The 19,002-nt window shown below is 48.5% G+C and overlaps 1 protein-coding gene across 6 annotated transcripts; it reads right to left on the bottom strand.

Moving 5' to 3' along the window:
• Positions 1-2,086: 2,086 nt before the first annotated feature.
• LOC119567347 (tapasin-related protein) lies at positions 2,087-18,332 on the bottom strand. Of its 6 annotated transcripts, none has more exons than XM_037912489.2 (8): positions 18,166-18,330; positions 17,122-17,361; positions 7,515-7,790; positions 6,657-6,752; positions 6,202-6,543; positions 5,658-5,987; positions 4,937-5,032; positions 2,087-3,869 (listed from the first exon to the last, which is right to left on the bottom strand). In XM_037912489.2, the coding sequence occupies exons 1-8, from the start codon at positions 18,212-18,214 to the stop codon at positions 3,829-3,831; spliced, it is 1,470 nt and encodes a 489-aa protein (XP_037768417.1). In that variant the 5' UTR covers positions 18,215-18,330; the 3' UTR covers positions 2,087-3,828. The 6 variants fall into 6 exon arrangements, with proteins under 6 accessions (XP_037768417.1, XP_037768403.1, XP_037768412.1 ...); XM_037912475.2 differs by having other exon boundaries at positions 17,122-17,373; positions 18,166-18,329; XM_037912484.2 differs by having other exon boundaries at positions 17,122-17,370; positions 18,166-18,327.
• Positions 18,333-19,002: the final 670 nt, after the last annotated feature.

Consider the following 19,002-nt stretch of genomic DNA (forward strand, 5'->3'; position numbering starts at 1 on the left):
TATAGAACAGAAATATTTATTAAACACTTCTGCCTTTTCTGTATCATTTTATTAACAATTTTACCATTTTCACCTAGTAATGGGCCTGTCCCATTATTGAGATTTCTTTTGTTCCTGGTATACTTTAAAACCACTCCTTATTGTCCTTAGTTCTGCCAGCCATGGATTTTTTCTGGATGGCTTTAGCTTTCCTTATCAATTTTCTACACTTCATAACCTCTAATGTATATCGTTTGCCATCCGCCTCACTTTTTTCCATAGATATATCTGCCAGATGGAATAGGCAGCAACAAGGGCTGGGGCTCATTGTTTAGGGATTCCTCTTACCAGTACAAAACAGAACCATCTCAAGCCCCTACCCAGTAATCTGATAAAACTAATTAGCACCCTTGGGCACCTCTAAGAGTCAATACTTACCCACTCAGAAGCATTGAGTCTGTGTATAACACAAGAAAACTTTTGTTAAAAGGGAAATAGAACCCAGCATTACCTTGGGAAAACACCACAACCATGATTCAAAAGCTTGTAACCATAAGCAACACTCACCTCACAGTCCCTTCGGGCAGTGTCCTTTGTCTCAGTTTCCCATCTTGCAGCATGAAAGTCTGACAAATAAATGTCCCTTTAACACACCACTCCCCTCTCCCTGCACTGCACCCTACTCACAGTTGGCTGTTCTTAGTCAGTGAAGACCCTTAGTTCAGAGGTGCACTCCCCTGGATTCACCTCCCACCCCTGAAAAGGGAGGGGGAGCGTCGAGCAGTGTCTCTGCTGCTGCTTCCACTGTGCTCTGCCGCCATTAGCTATGTGCTACTACCTCTGTTGCTGTTACCTCTGCCGCTGTTCAGCAATGCTGCTGCCATCAGTGCTGCTTGCCACTCACTACCACTTCTGCAATGCCCCATTTTGAGGTTCCACCACTTAGCCCAGCTCTTAGCCCAGGTCTACACTGGGGGTGGGATCGATCTAAGTTACGCAACTTCAGCTGTGTGAATAACGTAGCTGAAGTCGACGTACTTAGATCGACTTACCGTGGTGTCTTCACCGCGGCGAGTCGACTGCTGCCGCTCCCCCGCCGACTCCGCCTGCGCCTCTCGTGGCGGTGGGTACAGGAGTCAACGGGAGAGCGCTTGGGGGTCGATTTATCGCGTCTAGACTAGACGTGATAAATCGAACCCTGCTGGATCAATCGCCATCCGGTGAGTAGTGTAGACATACCCTTAGTGATTTCCCTGGACAGCGAGGAACCTCTCTACTGTTGCTTCTTGTCTTTCATTACAACACTGTCCTCACACCAGGCTGAAGGCTTAGAGCTGCTCATCAGTGATTTCAGCTCTAGTAACCACCCAACAGAAACAAGAACTTTTAATTGAGTTTACTCAACTCTCCCTTTGAACACTACAGAGAAGAGAATCAAATAGTATCTAGAACCCTGTAAAGCAGAGCCCCCCACTAGATAAAAACATCGATCCCTAACCCCTCTAACTTTCACTGGGATGTGACATCCCTACCCCCTGCTTAGCAAGCGGGTTTGAGGTTAGGGTGACCCCTTCAATCAGCGCATGCTAAGCACAGTTCTGCTGCCCTTTATTCGTACAGTGAGGATAACAACATTGCATTCTCCCTGCATTCAAAGTGTTTTGTATCCCAAAACCAGCCACAATTGATCACTTTGGCGATGCAGCTCTGTCTGCTGAACACCTAGGTGTGTGTGCACATATAGTCCGGTCCCGAAGTCTTCCTCCCCTCCCCCCATTTCTTTTTGCTGAGTTTTCTTTCTGCTGCCGTGGTTGAAACTCCTGCATGGGGATCATTACTGAGACAGCCTTTACCCCAGTTTGTTTCCTATCAGTTACACTTCATATTGCCCTTTACAGAATGAGGCTGGGAATTAAATACTTCTTTTTTACCTTATTACTTCTGAAGAAAAGGACAAAGAAGAGAATTGTATAATAACCAGTAAACCTCTACTGTGATCTGTCACTGCAATTTCACCCTTCCACCCCTCCTGAGAAGTGGTGGCATGATGCTTCTCCCTCCCCAGACTTTCCAATTCAGATGAGTTTGGAGTTAAAGTGGAAATATGTTAGAAAAATAACAACAGGGTTTTATTCAGAGGTCAAATTCAAACTAGCACAAAGTGCAGTGAATACCGTATCTCGTTTGAGCCAGTTACAGAGTGAGCCCCACTTCTCGCCCACTCCCTCTCCACCCTGAGCTTCCCAACACAGCTCTTCAGCAAGATACTAACAAGGGATGTAACTGGCTCTCAATCTCTCCTGCTGAAGAACCTCTTCATTATAAATAATTAAATATTTATTTAAGAAAGAGGAGTCAAAGCAGGAGTTTGACTCTGTAGCTCAGTGGTCAGGGCAATCCCCTGAGATGTGGGGGAGGCCCGGCTCCAAAAATATTTCATTTATATCAAGTGGAACAGCTGCAGCAGGGGAGACTGAGACATAACCACCCCAGAATACTCAACGACTCAGTGGCTAGAGCACTCACCTAGGATGTGGGAGAACTGACTTCAAGTCCCTGCTCCAACTCAGGCAGAACAGGGATATAGACTGGGTCTCTCACATTATAGGGGAGTGCTCTGTCCACTAAGCTAATAAGGTTATTAGTTGCATTATTGTAGCACATAGGATCCCTAGTTGTGGACCAGGACCCCATTGTGCTAGGCACTGTACAAACAGAACAAAAAGACAATTCCTGCCCCAAAGAGCTTACAATCTTGAGCATAAAGCAAGAGACTTGTAGGGGAATAAAAGGAAGCAATGAGACAATAATGGTCAGGACGATTGGCATTCTAACCATTGTCAATATATTACAGGCATCGCGCCAAAGGAGAGTTTTGTGGATGTATTTGACGGTGGATGCTTTATGGATGTTCTCAGGGAGCCCCTCCCAAGTGTGCTGAACAGCGTGGGAGAAAGTAGAAAGATGCTTGTCTGAAAATGTAACCTGTGCCCAATGGAGACTGGCATGATGGGCCCATCAGAGATGAGCATCAACAGTTCAATAGCAAATGAGAGATGATAGGTAGGGTGGGAAATGGCCAAGAAAGGACTAGAAGGTGAATATAAGCAGCTTATATTTGATGTGATAGAGAAGGGAGAGCCAGTGGAGGGATTAAAAGCTAGGGATGACATGGGCAAAGTGACAGTAAACACGTACACACATATGTGTATACACACACCCACCAAATTTCTGACCTGCTTGCTCCTAGCTGTCTCTGTTCAAGGCCTGCTCTGATAGGTATGCTCTGAGCATGCCTCTGGGATCAGGCCCTGCAGGCGACAAAGGCAGGGTATTGCCTAGGCTGACAATCCTACCAGGGGTTATGCATGAGCTAGGGAACCAAGCAGCTCAATGGCATCAGGAATTAGGTGATTTTGTGTATGTCCACAGGCAGAAACTTAGGTGCTTAAGGAATTTAGGTAGCTAAACGGTTAGGCACCAGCTGAGCAGAGGTTTGAGGATCTCAGTGGTGCCTAAATGTTGGTCTTAGGCACCTAAAATGTCTACATCCCTTTGTGTATCTAGCTCTGTGTACCTGAAAGTGTGAGAAGAACAGTGTTCCAGTGAGGTTAATGGTATTACCCCCGCTCACATGATGGAGACACCCCCTTTTCTCTGACTCCACCTTTCCAGGGTCACAAGGGTCCTCCAATCCCTTCCTATAGAGCTGCAAGAGGGTCCCTGGAAATGGTGATAGCTCCATTAATGTAAAATGGGAGGTTAATTTCTGAGTGGCTGGGTCTTCATCTGGTATGGGGTCTGTCAGAGGGGGCGCAGGAATAAGGGTAACTGAGTTAACTGTCCCTTTTACCCTGAAGTCTCCAGAGATTCCTCAGATTTTGGATCAACTGAAAAGAAAGAAAAATAATTGATTCAGGAAGACAAAAACAATCAGTAAAATGTCATTCTCTTCCATGATCTGCAGCTACCAGGGTGATGGTAGGCTACTATTAAGAGCTTTCCCTTCGCCCTGCCCTGGTTCTTGTCATGCAGACAGAAAGTAGAAGAGCAGAAGTAGTGCACCTCTGATCCTACCCCTTATAATGTATGGTCATTTTGGAGGGTTTTGGGTCTGGGGGCTTCAGTACCACCTCTTTCATATCCCATGGGAGGAGTAAGGAGTGAGGTTGTGCTCCAGTCAGGGACAGGGATTTCTTTGGCTTTTAGTGTTTCTTATACCTTCCCCTCCCATCCCCCTTGCCCTCCCGACTGGTTGCTTGACCTTATCTCGGGAGAGGAGTTGAGGAAGGACTGTCCTTCAAGTGACTGCTTTTATATTACACACCCATTCTGCCCAACAACACTTTAGCACTATCTCTTATCTCTTTTCACCTGATCTGCTTCTGGGCAGATGTAACACCCAGTATCTTTGTTCTTTGTTCATACATATTAGTAAGAATATAAAAATATCAAAAGTCAAATGAGCAAACAAGACCCAAAATTCTATCTCAGGCAAATATACAGGTCTGAGTACTACATTATCATCACTAACACTCCTAAGAGCTACCCCCTCTCCTACCCAGCAAGAGACACTGTAAGAAGAGAAGCTGGAGAACTAGCTATGGAATCATCTCCCAGTTACTCCATTTCCAGCTTCTCCCTCAAGGAGGCAAAATGGAAAGGAAGTAGGCGCACGAAGTAGGAGGGGAGCTCCCAAATACTCCGGTCCAGGCTTCTCCCAGCAAGGCTGCTGTAGGGAAGGAGGCAGGACAGCTGGTTGTGACGGAGCTTCCAGCTATGCTACTCCCTGCAGGAAGCACTGTAATTAGAGTGGCAGGAGTGCTGGCTGTAGCAGGTGCTCCAGGCTACTCCAGTCTCTGCGTCTCACAGCCAGCGGCACCATGGGGAGCAGGAGATGAGCTCTGACTGTGGAACCTCAGTCTAGGGAGAGGGCTAAAGTGCTTTACACTCTGACCTGTTTTTCTTCTCCTGAGCATGAGGCCAACGAGAGCAGCAAGGAAGATGAAAGTAGCAATGAAGGTTCCCACAAGCCCATTAGATGTTTTGTGCTCTGTTGGAGAAAGAGGGGGAGTCAGTGATGTGAAGCTCATCTGAGTCTGTTTCAGAGAGCTAAAATTCTTCACACAGATCATACACAGGGCAGGGCTGGGATCCTATTGGAGGAGAGATGTGCAAGGTTTCTGGGGAAAGATTAGGATCTCATTAGAACAGTGCCACAGGGAGCAGGGACTAAGCTGAGTTCCTATTGGGGAAGGAAGGGGGTGGGGGCAAAGAAGGTCCTGGTTCCCTTGGAGACAACAGTGTATAGGGGTCCTTGGGGCATGGTTGGGTTCCCAATAAGGAGTCCGTGTGCTGCCTTTTTGCTCCCTTGAAACCACTGCCCCCTTAACAGTGTAAGGTGCTGCATGATGCAGAGAACATGCTTTACAAAGAGCTGTAGAGGGTGCAATGAGAGCTGAGGAAGTGCGACTGCCAGGAGAAGCCAGGAGAGGAAAGAACGGCTGGGGAATGAGGGCAGGCAGTGGAAATGGGAGGGTGCTCCAAATGGGATGGGGCTTCAGTACCCCAGAATTGAGAGGTGAGGGAAAAGCTGGAGCTAGGAGATCAGAGGGTTGAAGCAAAAGCTGAGAGGCAGGGGCAATAAGGAGAACTCGCCCTCCTTTCCCCCTGTTTACCTGGTGTCCTGAGCTGGGCACTAGCTGTAATTGGCTCTTCAAGGGCCAGATGCGAGACATGGCAGCTGTAGGTGACAGGTCCCAGCTCTATGGCTGTGTTGATACTCAGGTATGAATTGATGCCATAGGTGCCATCCTGGGCTTGCCTATGGCTGGAGAAGTATGTGCTTGAGCCTGAGATAGGGATCTTGTCTTTGTCGTCAGGGGCCTCCCGTGTCCACTTCACCGACACATCCAGGGGGTAATAGCCAGAGATCTCACAGGTCAGGGTAGTGGCTCCATCCCCCTCACGTGACACCAACTCTGGGAACAAACGGACTCTCGGGGGCTCTGGAGGGGGGCAAACAGGAAATTAAATCCAGCTGGTGATAAACTGTGTTTGAGGGAATGGAGTAGTACAGAGGAGTCCCTCATCCCCACTGGGTGGGGCTGGGGAAGCAAGGAGGGGAGCAGAGAGATACGGGGAATGGTCAGGTTCCAGTGAATGGGGCCTGTTTCCCCTATTGCCCCCTGACTAGGTATCCTTAAAGCATCATTGCCTCACCGACCAACTGCAGCTGGATGATGTTCTGGGCCTGGTGCTGGGGGGTGGACACTAAGCAGATGTATGTCCCTTCATCCCCCACCCCCACTCCATGCAGGCTAAGTGATGCATCTCCAGTCTCCAGCAGCTGCACCACATCCACGTGGGCCGTTGACTGTTCTGCTTGTGCCACGTCCCCCGCCTGGTAGTGGAAAACTCTACGCCCGCTGCCTCGGTGCTGCAGCCTCCACTCCAGCGAGGCCAGCGGAGAGCTGGAAGCCAAGGCAAAGCTGCAGTCCAGGGTGACGGAGGTGCCAAGTCGGGTACGCAAAGTAGGGGTGCGAGATGACAACTGGAATTCAACTAGGAACAAAGAGAAGGAGAAAGACAAATAGACTGAGAGAGTGTTAAATATATGTGGTTATGGAAGACTCCCCCTGGCAGGACATCAGGGACTGGGTCACAGCTCCACCCACCTGGAGGAAGCATGCTGTGGACTGACTGGCCATGCTGGGTTGAAGGGTTGGACATGTGTCTCCCCACAAGAAGATCCCATCCTGCAGGCTGCAGAGCTATTAGCAGGATACGGGGAGTAAGTGCATATTGCTCTCCTTGCTACACCGAACTCTTGGAGAGCAGACATAGCACTTGCCAAGGGTCACAGTGGTGTGGCAAATAATGAACATAAGAACATAAGAATGGCCATACTGGGTCAGACCAAAGGTCCATCTAACCCAGTATCCTGTCTTCTGACAGTGGCCAATGCCAGGTGCCCCAGAGGCAATGAACAGAACAGGTAATCATCAAGTGATCCATCCCCTGTCGCCCATTCCCAGCTTCTGGCAAACAGAGACTAGAGACACCATCCCTGCCCATCCTGGCTAATAGCCATTGATGAACCTATCCTCCATGAACTTATCTAGCCCTTTTTCAAACCCTGTTATAGTCTTATAGTGACAGTGGTGGGGAGAACAGCGGGGCCAGAACTGGGGAGTCAAGGGGCACAGAAGTGCAAGGGCAGAGTGATCAAGGGGTCACACTGGTGGCCCAGCGGTTACATCCCGCAGATAGCAGGAGGGCCCCTACATTTGAGCTTCCCTCAAGAAGGGAAGGATTATCTATCCTGCTGACTCACAGCATGTGCAGTCCTTTTCTCTAGTTCCCTTAAGTCCCAGACTACAGAGTGGGGTGATATTCCTGGGGTCTCTAGTTCCCCTAGCACTCCTTAATGTGGAGGCTTCAGCCCTGGAGTGTCTGGCTCCCCTAGTGCTCCCTGGTGCAGTAGGTGCATTCCAGCACTAAAGTCTTTTCCCCTCATTCGCCACTTTCTTTACCTGTGGTCAGCACTGTGCCCTCCTTGCTTATAGGAACCTTCAGCCTTGGGTGCAGTATGGCCATTCTCTCATCTTCTTCCCTGACACTGCTGACCTTCAGCACCAGGGCTATGCTGATCCCACTGGATAACTTCAGGGTCCCCATGAACCAGGAGGCCTGGCTGGGCCCCTCATCTGCCAGGTGTAAGCTGTATGGAGAGATCTCACAGGTCACTTTCTCCCCAGCACAGTCTGCATGCAGCAGGGATTCCGCATATGGGATGGGTACCAAAGTTTCTGTAATGAGAAAGAGAAGACATGTAGTTTGATGAATGGAACAGGAAAAACAGGATCAAGTTTCAGTAGGGACCTAATCTGGTGAGACACCAAGGGCTGTGTCTACACCTAGTGTAAAATGGGGTCAGGCTGCTGCTATGCAAACACAAGAGCCTTAGCATGTAACATTGGTCTCCCAGCTTGTTTAAAGAAGTTCTTGTGGCGAATGAGGAAGTCATATGTATTATTTTTATGAATATCATATATTCCTCAGTTTACCTGTTTGCTTTAACTTTGCAGCCAGACTGGATAAGCTCAAAGGCTGTTGGGGAAAAACAACAGGGAACAAAACAATAACAGACAGACGATACCTTAAGGGAACAATAGGGAGAGCTATAAATTGGGAAATACCTACCTGCCTACATACCAACCATGCTAGCAAGGTTTATTCTTCCCAAGCCTAAACCTAGGAGCAAAGGGGATGCTGAAACATTAAAGGTCCCAGCCTAAAAAAGGAAGAGGTATTGAGGGTGCAGCAACAGCTAGAGATGAGTGTCTGTCAAAGAGAAAATCTATCTGCCAAATCCATTATTGTTACTGAAGCACATGCCAATCTTTCTTGTTGCCCTGCACTCTCTTCAGCTATACTCCCCATGACAAAATATGGGAGCACTTTAAATAATTTGTTAATACTGTATATTGGCCTGGCTCTGGTGAGGTGGTTTTTGTGAGAATGTCTTCGATTAAGGGCTTCCCAACAGGTAACCATCTGGGATGGTCCAGGCAGAAAGGAGAAGATGGCTCAAGATGATCCTGTAACAGCTTTGCCAACTTTTTCTTATAGCCCCCGCTGAAATCAAACAATTGCATGAGAATTTCAGCTTTGATTAAAAAAGTAAGTTTCTAACTGTCATGATTGAGGAGAAAAACTTTGTTTCAACTGCTAAGTAAATATTCTTTGAGCAGGGGGTTGGACTAGATGACCTCCTGAGGTCCCTTCCAACCCTTATATTCTATGATTCTATGATTTTGTTTTAAAATATTTGATTATTTTGTTGGTCATTATCACTGGTCACAGGTTCCCATGGGAAGGAAACACAGGTGCCCCAAACCTAGCTGGACCTGCACGGTGATAAGCAGTTGTCACACATGGGGCAGTGGTCCCAGACCTGATCCAAGTATGGAAGAGTCACAAGATTCCATCCCAAAACAGACAAGGGCAAGAGGCCCAAGACCTGATTTAGGTTCTCTGAGAGAAACTAGAAAGAGGACTGAAGTGCAGCTAGTCCTGTAGCTGTGATACTCCCTTTCTTGCACCCTCTCCTCTCCTTGTATCCCTCCCTTATATCCCTGGCAAGTTGCAGATCCAGGGTGAAGTGTACATTCTTCCACGAAGGAACTCTGTCCTCAGTTGAAGGCAACAGGTTCTGCTGCTTGGTGTCTAGGTGGGACATGAGGGCAAGGAAATGTATAGTACAGAGCATGAGCATACCGAGATGTTTCACAGATAGTCCAAATGTATAACATGCAGCCAGTTTGAAAGGTGCACAGTGAGGAAGGTGCTTGCAGAGTCCGGGGAACAGGGCACCTGTAATTCTGCTGCTGGGTTTGATGCATATTCATTATGATGATATGATTACATTTTTAAATTATATCATCACCCATGATTTTTCTCTGCATATATCATCAACTGGTTTGAACTCAGGACTTTCAGATCAACAACACAGACTTCTACCACTTGATCTCACTGGGTATGTCTACACTGCAAGTAGACACCCCCAGCTGGCCTGTGCCAGCTGACTCAGGCTCATGGGGATCAGGCTGCAGGGCTATTTAACTGCAGTGTAGACGTCCGGGCTTGGGCTGGAGCCCAGGCTCCAGGACCCTGCGAGGTGGGAGGGTCACAGAGTCTGGGCTCCAGCCCAAGCCCAGAAGCCTACACTGCAATTAAACAGCCCTGCTGCTTGAGTCCCTGAGGCCCAGTCAGCTGGCACGGGCCAGCCACGGGTTTTTAATTGCAGTGTAGACAAACCCAAGGAAGCAGTAAGTGGAAGCAGAAGTATCCAGTCGAGCCTACGGACCAGGCACGAGAGGGTAGCGTGACATACTTTGCTAGCAGGTTACACAGCTGCTTGCTTGACAGCACAGAACTGTGGGTATCAGGATTCTCAGGCTCTCTCCTCCTACATTCTCTCTAACCAAACAGCACTTCTGCACTCTCATTGCAGACCATCCTCAAATCCCCACCACTTCTTTGCCACTCTCACGTCCATCCTTAAACTCTCCCCTCTCCTGTCATTTCCACTTTTCCATTCAAAATCTTGCTGATTTTTTTGGCGAGATTAGAAAAGGCCACCCTTTCCTTTCCTTTTGCTATCTTCTCCTCCTTTTTCACTATCACTGAAGCCGGGATCTCTCACCTGTAGCTTTCCTCCACTAACCATTTCAGCAGCCCCACATCCCATCCAAGTGTGTCATAGAATCATGGAAGATTAGGGTTGGAAGAGACCTCTGGAGGTCATCTAGTCCAACCCCCTGCTCAAAGCAGGACCAACCCCCACTAAATCATCTCAGCCAGGGCTTTGTCAAGCTGGGCGTTAAAAACCTCTAAGGATGGAGATTCCACCACCTCCCTAGGTAACCCATTCCAGTGCTTCACCACCCTCCTAGTGAAATAGTTTCCTGATATCCAACCTAAACCTCCCCCACTGCAACTTGAGACCATTGCTTCTTGTTCTGTCATCTGCCACCACTGAGAACAACCTAGCTCCATCCTTTTTGGAACCCTCCTTCAGGTATTTGAAGGCTGCTATCAAATCTCCCCTCACTCTTCTCTTCTGCAGACTAAATAACCCCAGTTCCCTGAGCCTCTCCTCATAAGTTATGTGTCCCCCTTCATCATGTTGTTGGGGACACTGGGGCATGGCCACTAGGTAACTCGAGGGGATGGAAGACCACGAGTGTCGATGAAGCTCCCTCGCACTAGGCCCAAGTCTCCTTGGCCCCCCCGCCTGGAGGCACTCGCAGCAGTTATGCTGAGGATCTGCAACAATATGTTGCAGAATCACACTGCCTGAAACTAAACAAGGCCAAACAGGGCAGATATGGAAGAAAAATGCTGAATAAAGCAGCTTTATGTATAGTTTAACAAATGATACAGAGAACAAGGGAACTAGCTGGGAACTGGATTGGCTGGCTATATGGATACTTAGGGCACCTTGCTATTGGATAAGTATGCTGGGAAAAAAGGATGTATAAAAGCCTGTGTAACTTCCTGCTCTGTGTGCAGGATTTGAGATTCTATTCTCCCTGTACCTTTTTGCAGCTGCAAATAAACTTTTCTGCTTCTCCACCCCGTTGTGATTATTGGGTGTAGCACACCGGGTAGCGAACCAACCCGAGCTGTTGTTTAGCCTCTCGGCACTGGGTGCCGGCAACAATGTTCTCCTTTGCCCCACTCTCCCCCTTCCTATCCTCCCTCATTCCCACCTTCTTCCTTACCTTCATCCCACACCTTCCCTCTTGCTCTTACTTATCCCTGCTCTCTACCTCTCTACCATCAACTCCACCATGCAACTTTGCATTCTCTCTCTCTCTCTCTGAGTGTGCCTCTGTCTTTATCTATGTGGTTATGTGATTATGGCAGTGGTGGACTAGAGTTCAGGAGCCCAGGGTTGCACACTGCAAAATTGCCACGCAGTAGCAGCTCCTGGGGTCCAGGAGTGTAAGTACACCTACAGAAATCACGCCTGGATATGCACTGACTTGCATGGGCAGGACCACCTGGGGCAGAGTGTGCAAAAACATCCATCCCAAGATACCCCACACTTGGCCCCCATTTTTTAAGTTCTCCCGCGATCCTGTATTACCCTTGCAAAGTCCCAGCGCCGGCTACTCTGCCTAGCAACAGGTCTCACCCACCAATAAAAAATTCAGGCGGGGAGGGCAGCAGCCAATCGAAATATGATTTTGCCCTGGCCAATCATTAGGCTCCAAGCTCAGCCTCCTCTGCCAATTACAGTGCCAGAGAAAGAGTGTTTTTTTCTACCCAGCAACATGGAACATGTGGCAATCACAAAACCACACCAATGGAAATATCAGGTGGGCAGAGCCAGCCCTCACTGCTATCCTGCCTAGCAATGTCTCACAAAGGGCCTAAGGCGGTAACATCAGGACAGATTTAGCCAATCAGGAAAGGAAGCAAGGTGATTGACAGACCAATATTAACCCCTTGAGGAAGCCAGTGCTGCAGGCTGCTGGTTTGCTGTCCTTGCCTAAGTAACGGAATTTGGGTGAAGACAGCTCCCCCACTGCATTGAGAGGGGGTGAGGCTGGGAGTATTCAGCAGATCTTGGCTGGATCTAGGATGCCCTCACTGAGCAGGAGGGCAATTCTTGCAGGTGCTGAGGCTGCTGAATACCTTGTGTGCGTTTTCCTGGACCACAGTGTCCTGTATCCACTGTCCTCGAGAGTATCTCCTGGGATGCCCAGCTGAAGTCATCAACAGCTGGTATCAAAGCCACTGTAACTGTCCTGTCCAGGGACAAAGAAGATTCTTCTGGTGGTGAAGGCAGCTGGAGCATTTCCCTCACTGCTTCTATCACATCTTCAGAGACTCCCTCCGGTTCTGACGGGGGTGCTCTGGCCAGCAACACCAGAGGCAACTGAAATCTTCTCCTCTTTGCTGAGATATGGGAGGGGACCCTGCTCCAAGATCTATGGGAGGGCTGGCCAATGAGGCCATGGTGGCAGGTTGTACTGATACTGGCATAACTGGGTATGCCCCATCCAATGCTAGTTCTGCACCAGGACTCAGTGCTGCATGCTTCAGAGTACCCTTGGCGGTATCGACCTCACCCCTCAGGTGAGGGTCCCTGCTCAGTGTGGTAGAGAAGGAGTATATTGGTGACAGGGATGAAAAGTAGCTCTCAGGAAATGGCAATGCTGATAGTTGTGACAATGGCTCCAATGCTAGGACCGATGGTGCCAACATCAATGTTGATGCCTCTACCAGCATTGGGTTTGGTGCCAGTCAAGGGCATATTTTGAAACTCAGAGGGGCTCCAGTTTTGAAGTTATGAAGTGTAAAAAACTGATAAAGAAAGTTACAGACATCAAGAAAAAATGCATGGCTGGCAGGGGCAAGGACAATAAGGAGTTTTGTAAGTATATGAAGAACAAAAGAAATCCTAGCAATGGTATAGGCCCATTACTAGATGGAGATGGTAACATTGTTAATAATGATGCTGAAAAGGCAAAAGTGTTCAATAAATATTTCTGTTCTGTATTTTAAAAGAAGCAGGATGACATACTCATATCACATGAGGATGACGAAGTATTTTCAAGAACTTAGTAACTAGGAAGTATGTTAACCAATATCTATAAAGCACAAAATAATTTAAATCACCAGGTCCCCAGCACCCAAGAGTCATAAAAAAGGGTTGGCTCATGATATCTCTGGCCCACTGATGTTCATTTTTAATAAAGCTTGGAATATTGGGGTGCGATGGGGTACTCATCTCCTGAATGCCTCCTATTGGCTGGGTGTGGTACTGCAATCCTCTTTTCCCCGCTCGTGGTACCCTCTATAGGTTGTCAGCCACACTAGGCAGGTCTTCAGTGGCTCAGCCCTCTGGCCAACTCACTGTCCTCAACAGATGAACCCCTTCCGGGGTAGCAAATGTCCAACAAACTATCTGCCCACATGAGGGTCTTCAGACCCACCTCTGGGACCTTTAAATCCAGTCTCTTCGCTCAGGCTTCTAAAGGAAACTTGTCCCCTTCTTGGGGCTTAGGCCACTTTGCTAGTGGCCAGTGGGGGAACACAGGCCCACCCACTACTCCAGGTCCCAACCCAGGAATCCTATAAACCGCAGCCACATACTGCTGCCTCCGGTGTGCTGCTGCTGTTCCCTGGGCCTTTTCCCACATAGCCCCCTTCTCTTCACCCTTCCCTTAGGGCTGAAGTTCTCAGATCTTCTTCCTCCTCACAGAACACAAGTAGCACCAGAACCCTCCCTCTAGTTCTCCCTCAAGCTCCTGTGACCAGCAAGGCGCACCCTGCCTTGCTCATCTGGGCCCAGCTAGGAACTGACCTGCTCAGGCCCAGCAGCGGCTTTTATTTGATCCTGCGGGGCTCTGATTGGCTGCTTCTATGCAACCCCTCGAAGCAGGCCTGGAGGACCCACCTTCACTGCTCCTTTCCTGGGGCAGGGTGTGGTAAGACCACAAGGCCTCCAGCAAGGGGCCTTGTACATCCTGTCACATGGGCAATTCCAGAAGACAGGAAGAGTGCTAATGTTGTGCCACGTTTCCAAAACAGCAAGCAGGATGACACAGGCAACTATAGGGCAGTTAGCTTGATATTAGTCCCCGGCAAAATAACAGAATAGCTGATACAATTAATTCAATTAATAAAAAAATTAAAGGACAGAAATATAATTAATGCCTCTCCAGAGGCTTTTATTTTAAATAGATTTTGTCAAACAACCTGAATTCATTCTTTGATGTGATTGCAAGTTCGGTTGACAAAAGCAGATGTAAGACATTTAGACTTTTGTAAGGTGTTTGGCTCAGTACTGCATGCCAATGTGATTCTAAAAATTAGCATGAACACAATACCAATACAGCACATGTTACATGGATTAAGAACGTTTTTGTCGATGATATGGAATTAAATACAAAATCACTACTGATAAAATTTTCAGATGACACAAAGACTGGCAGAGTGCTAAACAGCAATGAGGATAGGGCAATCATACAGAAGGATCTGGACCAGTTGGTAACCTGGTGTGACATTATCTGATTAAAATATGACCATGTAGATCAGGGGTGGGCAAACTACGGCCCGTGGGCCGGATTTGGCCCTTGGGATTGCCACCCCCGTGGGCCCTGCACTGCTTCTGGGAGCGGCGCGGGGACAGGGCAGGCAGGCAGGGAGCCTGCCCTGGCCCCACTGTATGCTGCTGCCACCCCGGAGCCGCTCCAGGTAAACAGCGCCAGGCCGGAGCCTGCACCCTAAAACCCTCCTGCACCCCACACCCCAACTCCCTGCCCTGAGCCACCTGCTGGACCCTACCTGCACCCCTGCCACACCCCACCTCCACCCCAACCCCCTGCCCTGAGCCCCCTGCCGCGAGCCCCCTGCCGCACTCCACACCCCCTCCTGCACCCCAACCCCCTTCCCTGAGCCCCCTCATACACTCCGCACCCCTCCTCTGCCCCAATTCCCTGCTGAGCTGCTTCCTACACACCGCACCCACTCCCACACTCCGCACTCCCTCCCGTACCCTAACCCCCTGCCCCAGCCCTACATTCATGGCCCTGCATGCAATTTTCCCACCCAGATGCGGCCCTTGGGCCAAAAAGTTTGTCCACCTCTGATATAGATCATTGTTGCTATCACTGTTATATAACTGCAACAAATACTGTGTGAAGGTTGTCAATTAAGGTGTCTCTAGAAAGGCTATGATTTGCTGAATATGATTATGCTATTTGTATGCATGTAACACTTTGTATTTGAAGTTATGAGCATTGGTTCTATACCTGGATTTCAAATGTTTGTGCCTGGGGTAGTGCCCACAAGGTAGTTAGCCAGCACATCTTGGAGGAACTATTGAAATTGAGTGGCCCATCAAAAGAACATTTAACTTACAGTGGAAGACGCCCACCTACCCTGAATGGACTTTCCTGTGAACATGCTGTTTGAAGTATAGGTAATGGCTTCTACTGTGTCTAATCATGCATGGACATGTGACTTGTCCATGTGACTCCAAACATTATCTTGTCACCTGTGATTTTCCACTAGCTGTGCTGAGTTCTTTGTTTGAAACAATGGGTTTCCCTCCACATGGCAGAAGCTATAAAAGGCCCTGTGGAGATAACCGGATGACCCCCGGGGGGAGAACCGGAATCCACCCAAAACACATCAAGGAAGAACAAGAAGATAACACCTAGCCATCATGGAGCCGTCATGGATGTATCACCTGCTGATTGAGCTGATTGATGGTCATCGCAATTGTAAATTCGGCATGATGAAGCAACTTCCATAGACTTGTATTGAACCAGAGACCTATAAAAATTGGGTCCAGGGACTGTTCTTTGAGGCTGGTTCTACGACCACCCTCCAGGAGCATCGGATGCGCATCTGACAACGACTTGGCTCCACTCTCGTGTCCAGGCCACCTGGCCAGTGACTTGGCACGAGCAACATCTAGGCTGGTAACTATAACAACCTTTATGTAGAACCTGCGTGTGAATGTCTGTGTGTGTGAATGGATCTATATAGAAATTGCATATAGGAATATTTTGTTGTATTTACAATAAACGTGGCAATTTGCCTTGTCCCTCTTACAAGATCCTGTTGGTATCATTTTTATTAGTGTAACACTTGGGCTTCGGCTTTGACCCCTACCCTTTCCAGGGAATTGTGGCTCAGACTTTGGCTTTGGCTCCCCACTTGGGACAGTGGGAATCAAACAGACTCAGGCTTCGGTCCCCCCTCCTGGGGTCATGTAGTAATTTTTGTTGTCAGAAAGGGGTTGCGGTGCATTGAAGTTTGAGAACCCCTGAACTAGATTATCTAATGGTCCCTTCTCGCCTTAAATAGATGAATATATTAATTAAAATCTATGAATATTCTGGTCTATGGCCTTGTCTATCTTGAAACTTTAGCTACTGATATAACTGGGATTTTAGCCAGAGTGCAAACTCCCTTCTGTATGATACAATTTATACAGGTGAAGCCTGATTATCACCAGGGCAGTTTATTCGGGTTTCAATCTCCATCAGTGAAAATAATGGCTTTGCCTTTTTTCACTAGGAGTACCAATGCAATTATCTCAGAAGGGCATTGTGATAGTAATTCATTAATAAGTATGCGGTGCTCAGATATTGTGGTGGTGGGGTCATGTGGGTAAGCAGTGTTCGTGTAGCCATGCTGGTCCCAGGATTTTAGAGAGACAAAGTGGTTGAAGTAATATCTTTTATTGGAGCAACTTCTGTTGGTGAGAGAGACAAGCTTTCAAGCTACACAGAGCTCTTCTTCGGATCTCAAGGAGGGCTGAAGAAGAGCTCTGTGTAGGTCAAAAGCTTGTCTCTCTCACCAACAGAAGTTGCTCCAATAAAAGATTTTACCTCACTCACCTTGTCCCTCTAATGTGAGTAAGTTGATAGATAGTGACTCTGTCTCTATTTACACAGTGCCCTTCATCCTGCTATCCCTTTGTCCATCACATGTCCTATGTGAGCCCCTGGGGCAGGGCTCTGTGTTTTGAGTCTGTGCAGATTTCAATTCACTCATGGCTTACTGTGGCTGGCATGGCAATTCTCCTATCCCCAGCTCCTCACTCACCTGAGACTTCAAAGATGATGGGAGAAGCGGAGTCAGTATTTGTGCCTGGCGCCTCGTAATTGGTGACGCTGTCCAAGCTTCCATCATCGGCAATGCTGACACCTCTCAGCACTAGGGTGGCAGGGTCTGAGGAGAATGATCCGGCAAAGGCACCCGGAAATCCACCCACAGCTTCCTCTATATAATGACAGTCCAAGACCACATCCACAGAGCGTAATTGGGACCCCGGGGCCAGCTCCACTGGCAGCTCTGCTGAGAAGGAAAAGAACCAGCTGAGAGGTGGGGTGCACACACATACACACACATACCTGCTGCCCCATTGGGACAAGACATTTGGCACTGACATCTTGCCCTTTGCTGGGGCAGCCCTATAGAAACGGGGATGATCCAGGTGAGCCCTGGGGCACGCTACCACCACACAATTCCCCTCCTTCCCTGAAACACCTCCCCTGAAGTACCTCTTCCCAGTTTGGTATTACTTCCCTGTCCCCCACTGCCATCATCCTTTTGGAAGACCCCAAGCACCCCCCCATGATTATCAGCTTATACTATCACACCTCCCTCTGGTCCATCCATCGTTGGGGGGGGGGCACGGGGGCTCACTTGTCTAATCCCTTCTGGGACACAAGCTGCTAATCAAACTGTTCCCCCTCTTGCCCCCTGAGCCTATAACGCAGGGGTGGCCAAACTGTGGCTCATGAGCCACATGCGGCCCTTTTACCGTTAAAGTGCGGCTCACGGAGCCCCCCTCCCTTCCCCCCATTCTCCACTTAACAGACTGGGGGGTGGGGAGGAGCTCAGGCCCTCTGCCTTGCAGCAGGGTGGTGAGGTAGGGGCTTCTGCCCAGAGGGGAGGCGGGTCTCAGGGCTTCAGCGGAAGCAGGGCTGAAGGACCAAGGGGAGCCCTGGCAGGTGCGCCCTGGCTCTGGAACTTCTAAAGATTGTGCTATGCGGCTGGGAGGGTTTGGCCACCCCTGCTATAATGGGCCTTCTGAAGAGGCATCCCTGTAGACCAGCCAGAATCCCTGACACCTCCTAAACTCACCAGCCTTCAGAGCCAGCACTCCACAGATGAGGATGAGCCCTAGATTCATTCTGTGCCCCAAAAAAGGGGTTCCAGACACCCTAAAACATCAGGCGTCTGTGCTAGAATCAAACTCTGAATGAGTCTTCAGACTGCCAGAGCCTTTCCTTTCACTTTCACTCTGACAACCAAAAACAGACTGGAGAATATTAACTCCTTCCTTACCTAAGAGAGGAGCCGGATAGCCTGAAACACTTGGGAACTAGATAATGGGAGATTGCAGGTTAGGATTAAGGGGCATCAGCAAAGCTGGGTGTGGGAGGCTGTTTTACTCTCTGAATTGGTTTTTTAGATAAAACTCTCCTGTGTCAGTCTCTTCCAAAACCCATTTTGTGCCACGTTTCCTTTTTCTGAGAACCCCAAGCTTCTGTGAAGCCTTTTGAATCTGGGTTCAGATGCATTTTTAAAAGATTTGTGCTCACAAAAAAGTTTTTGCTGATCATTCTTCAGCTGAATAGAAGTGTTTGAAAGTTGTCTCCTCTATGAGTTATGTGTGACAAACTATCTGAGTTCAGTGCGTGTGACATGAATTCCAGAAACAAGGAGAGTTTGTTCTCAGAATGGGGAAAAAAAATAATCTAGATTTAGAAAGTGAAGGAAAAATCCAGCAACTCAACGAAGATGAGTGAGCAAGAGGCTGAGCATTTCTGATATACCAAAGGTTGACTAAGTTTCTCTGTGTCTCTCACATATACTGCCAGAAAATGGCTTTTTAAAAAAACAAAATTAGGGAGGAGCATACTGTTATCTTCCCACAGATTTACAGTTGTAGAGCTATGCTGTGAAAAAAAAGATCTT

The sequence above is a fragment of the Chelonia mydas genome, chromosome 1, assembly GCF_015237465.2.
Source record: "Chelonia mydas isolate rCheMyd1 chromosome 1, rCheMyd1.pri.v2, whole genome shotgun sequence".
Classification (NCBI taxonomy): Eukaryota; Metazoa; Chordata; order Testudines; family Cheloniidae; genus Chelonia; species Chelonia mydas.

Coding starts and splice junctions, on each gene's coding strand:
- LOC119567347 (XM_037912475.2), bottom strand. CDS start 18,214: ATGAATCTAGGGCTCATCCTCATCTGTGGAGTGCTGGCTCTGAAGGCT. Junction 7,791..17,121: donor CATCATCTTTGAAGTCTCAG/GTGAGTGAGGAG, acceptor TTCTCATTACAG/AAACTTTGGTACCCATCCCA. Junction 5,988..6,201: donor CATCCAGCTGCAGTTGGTCG/GTGAGGCAATGA, acceptor GCCCCCCTCCAG/AGCCCCCGAGAGTCCGTTTG.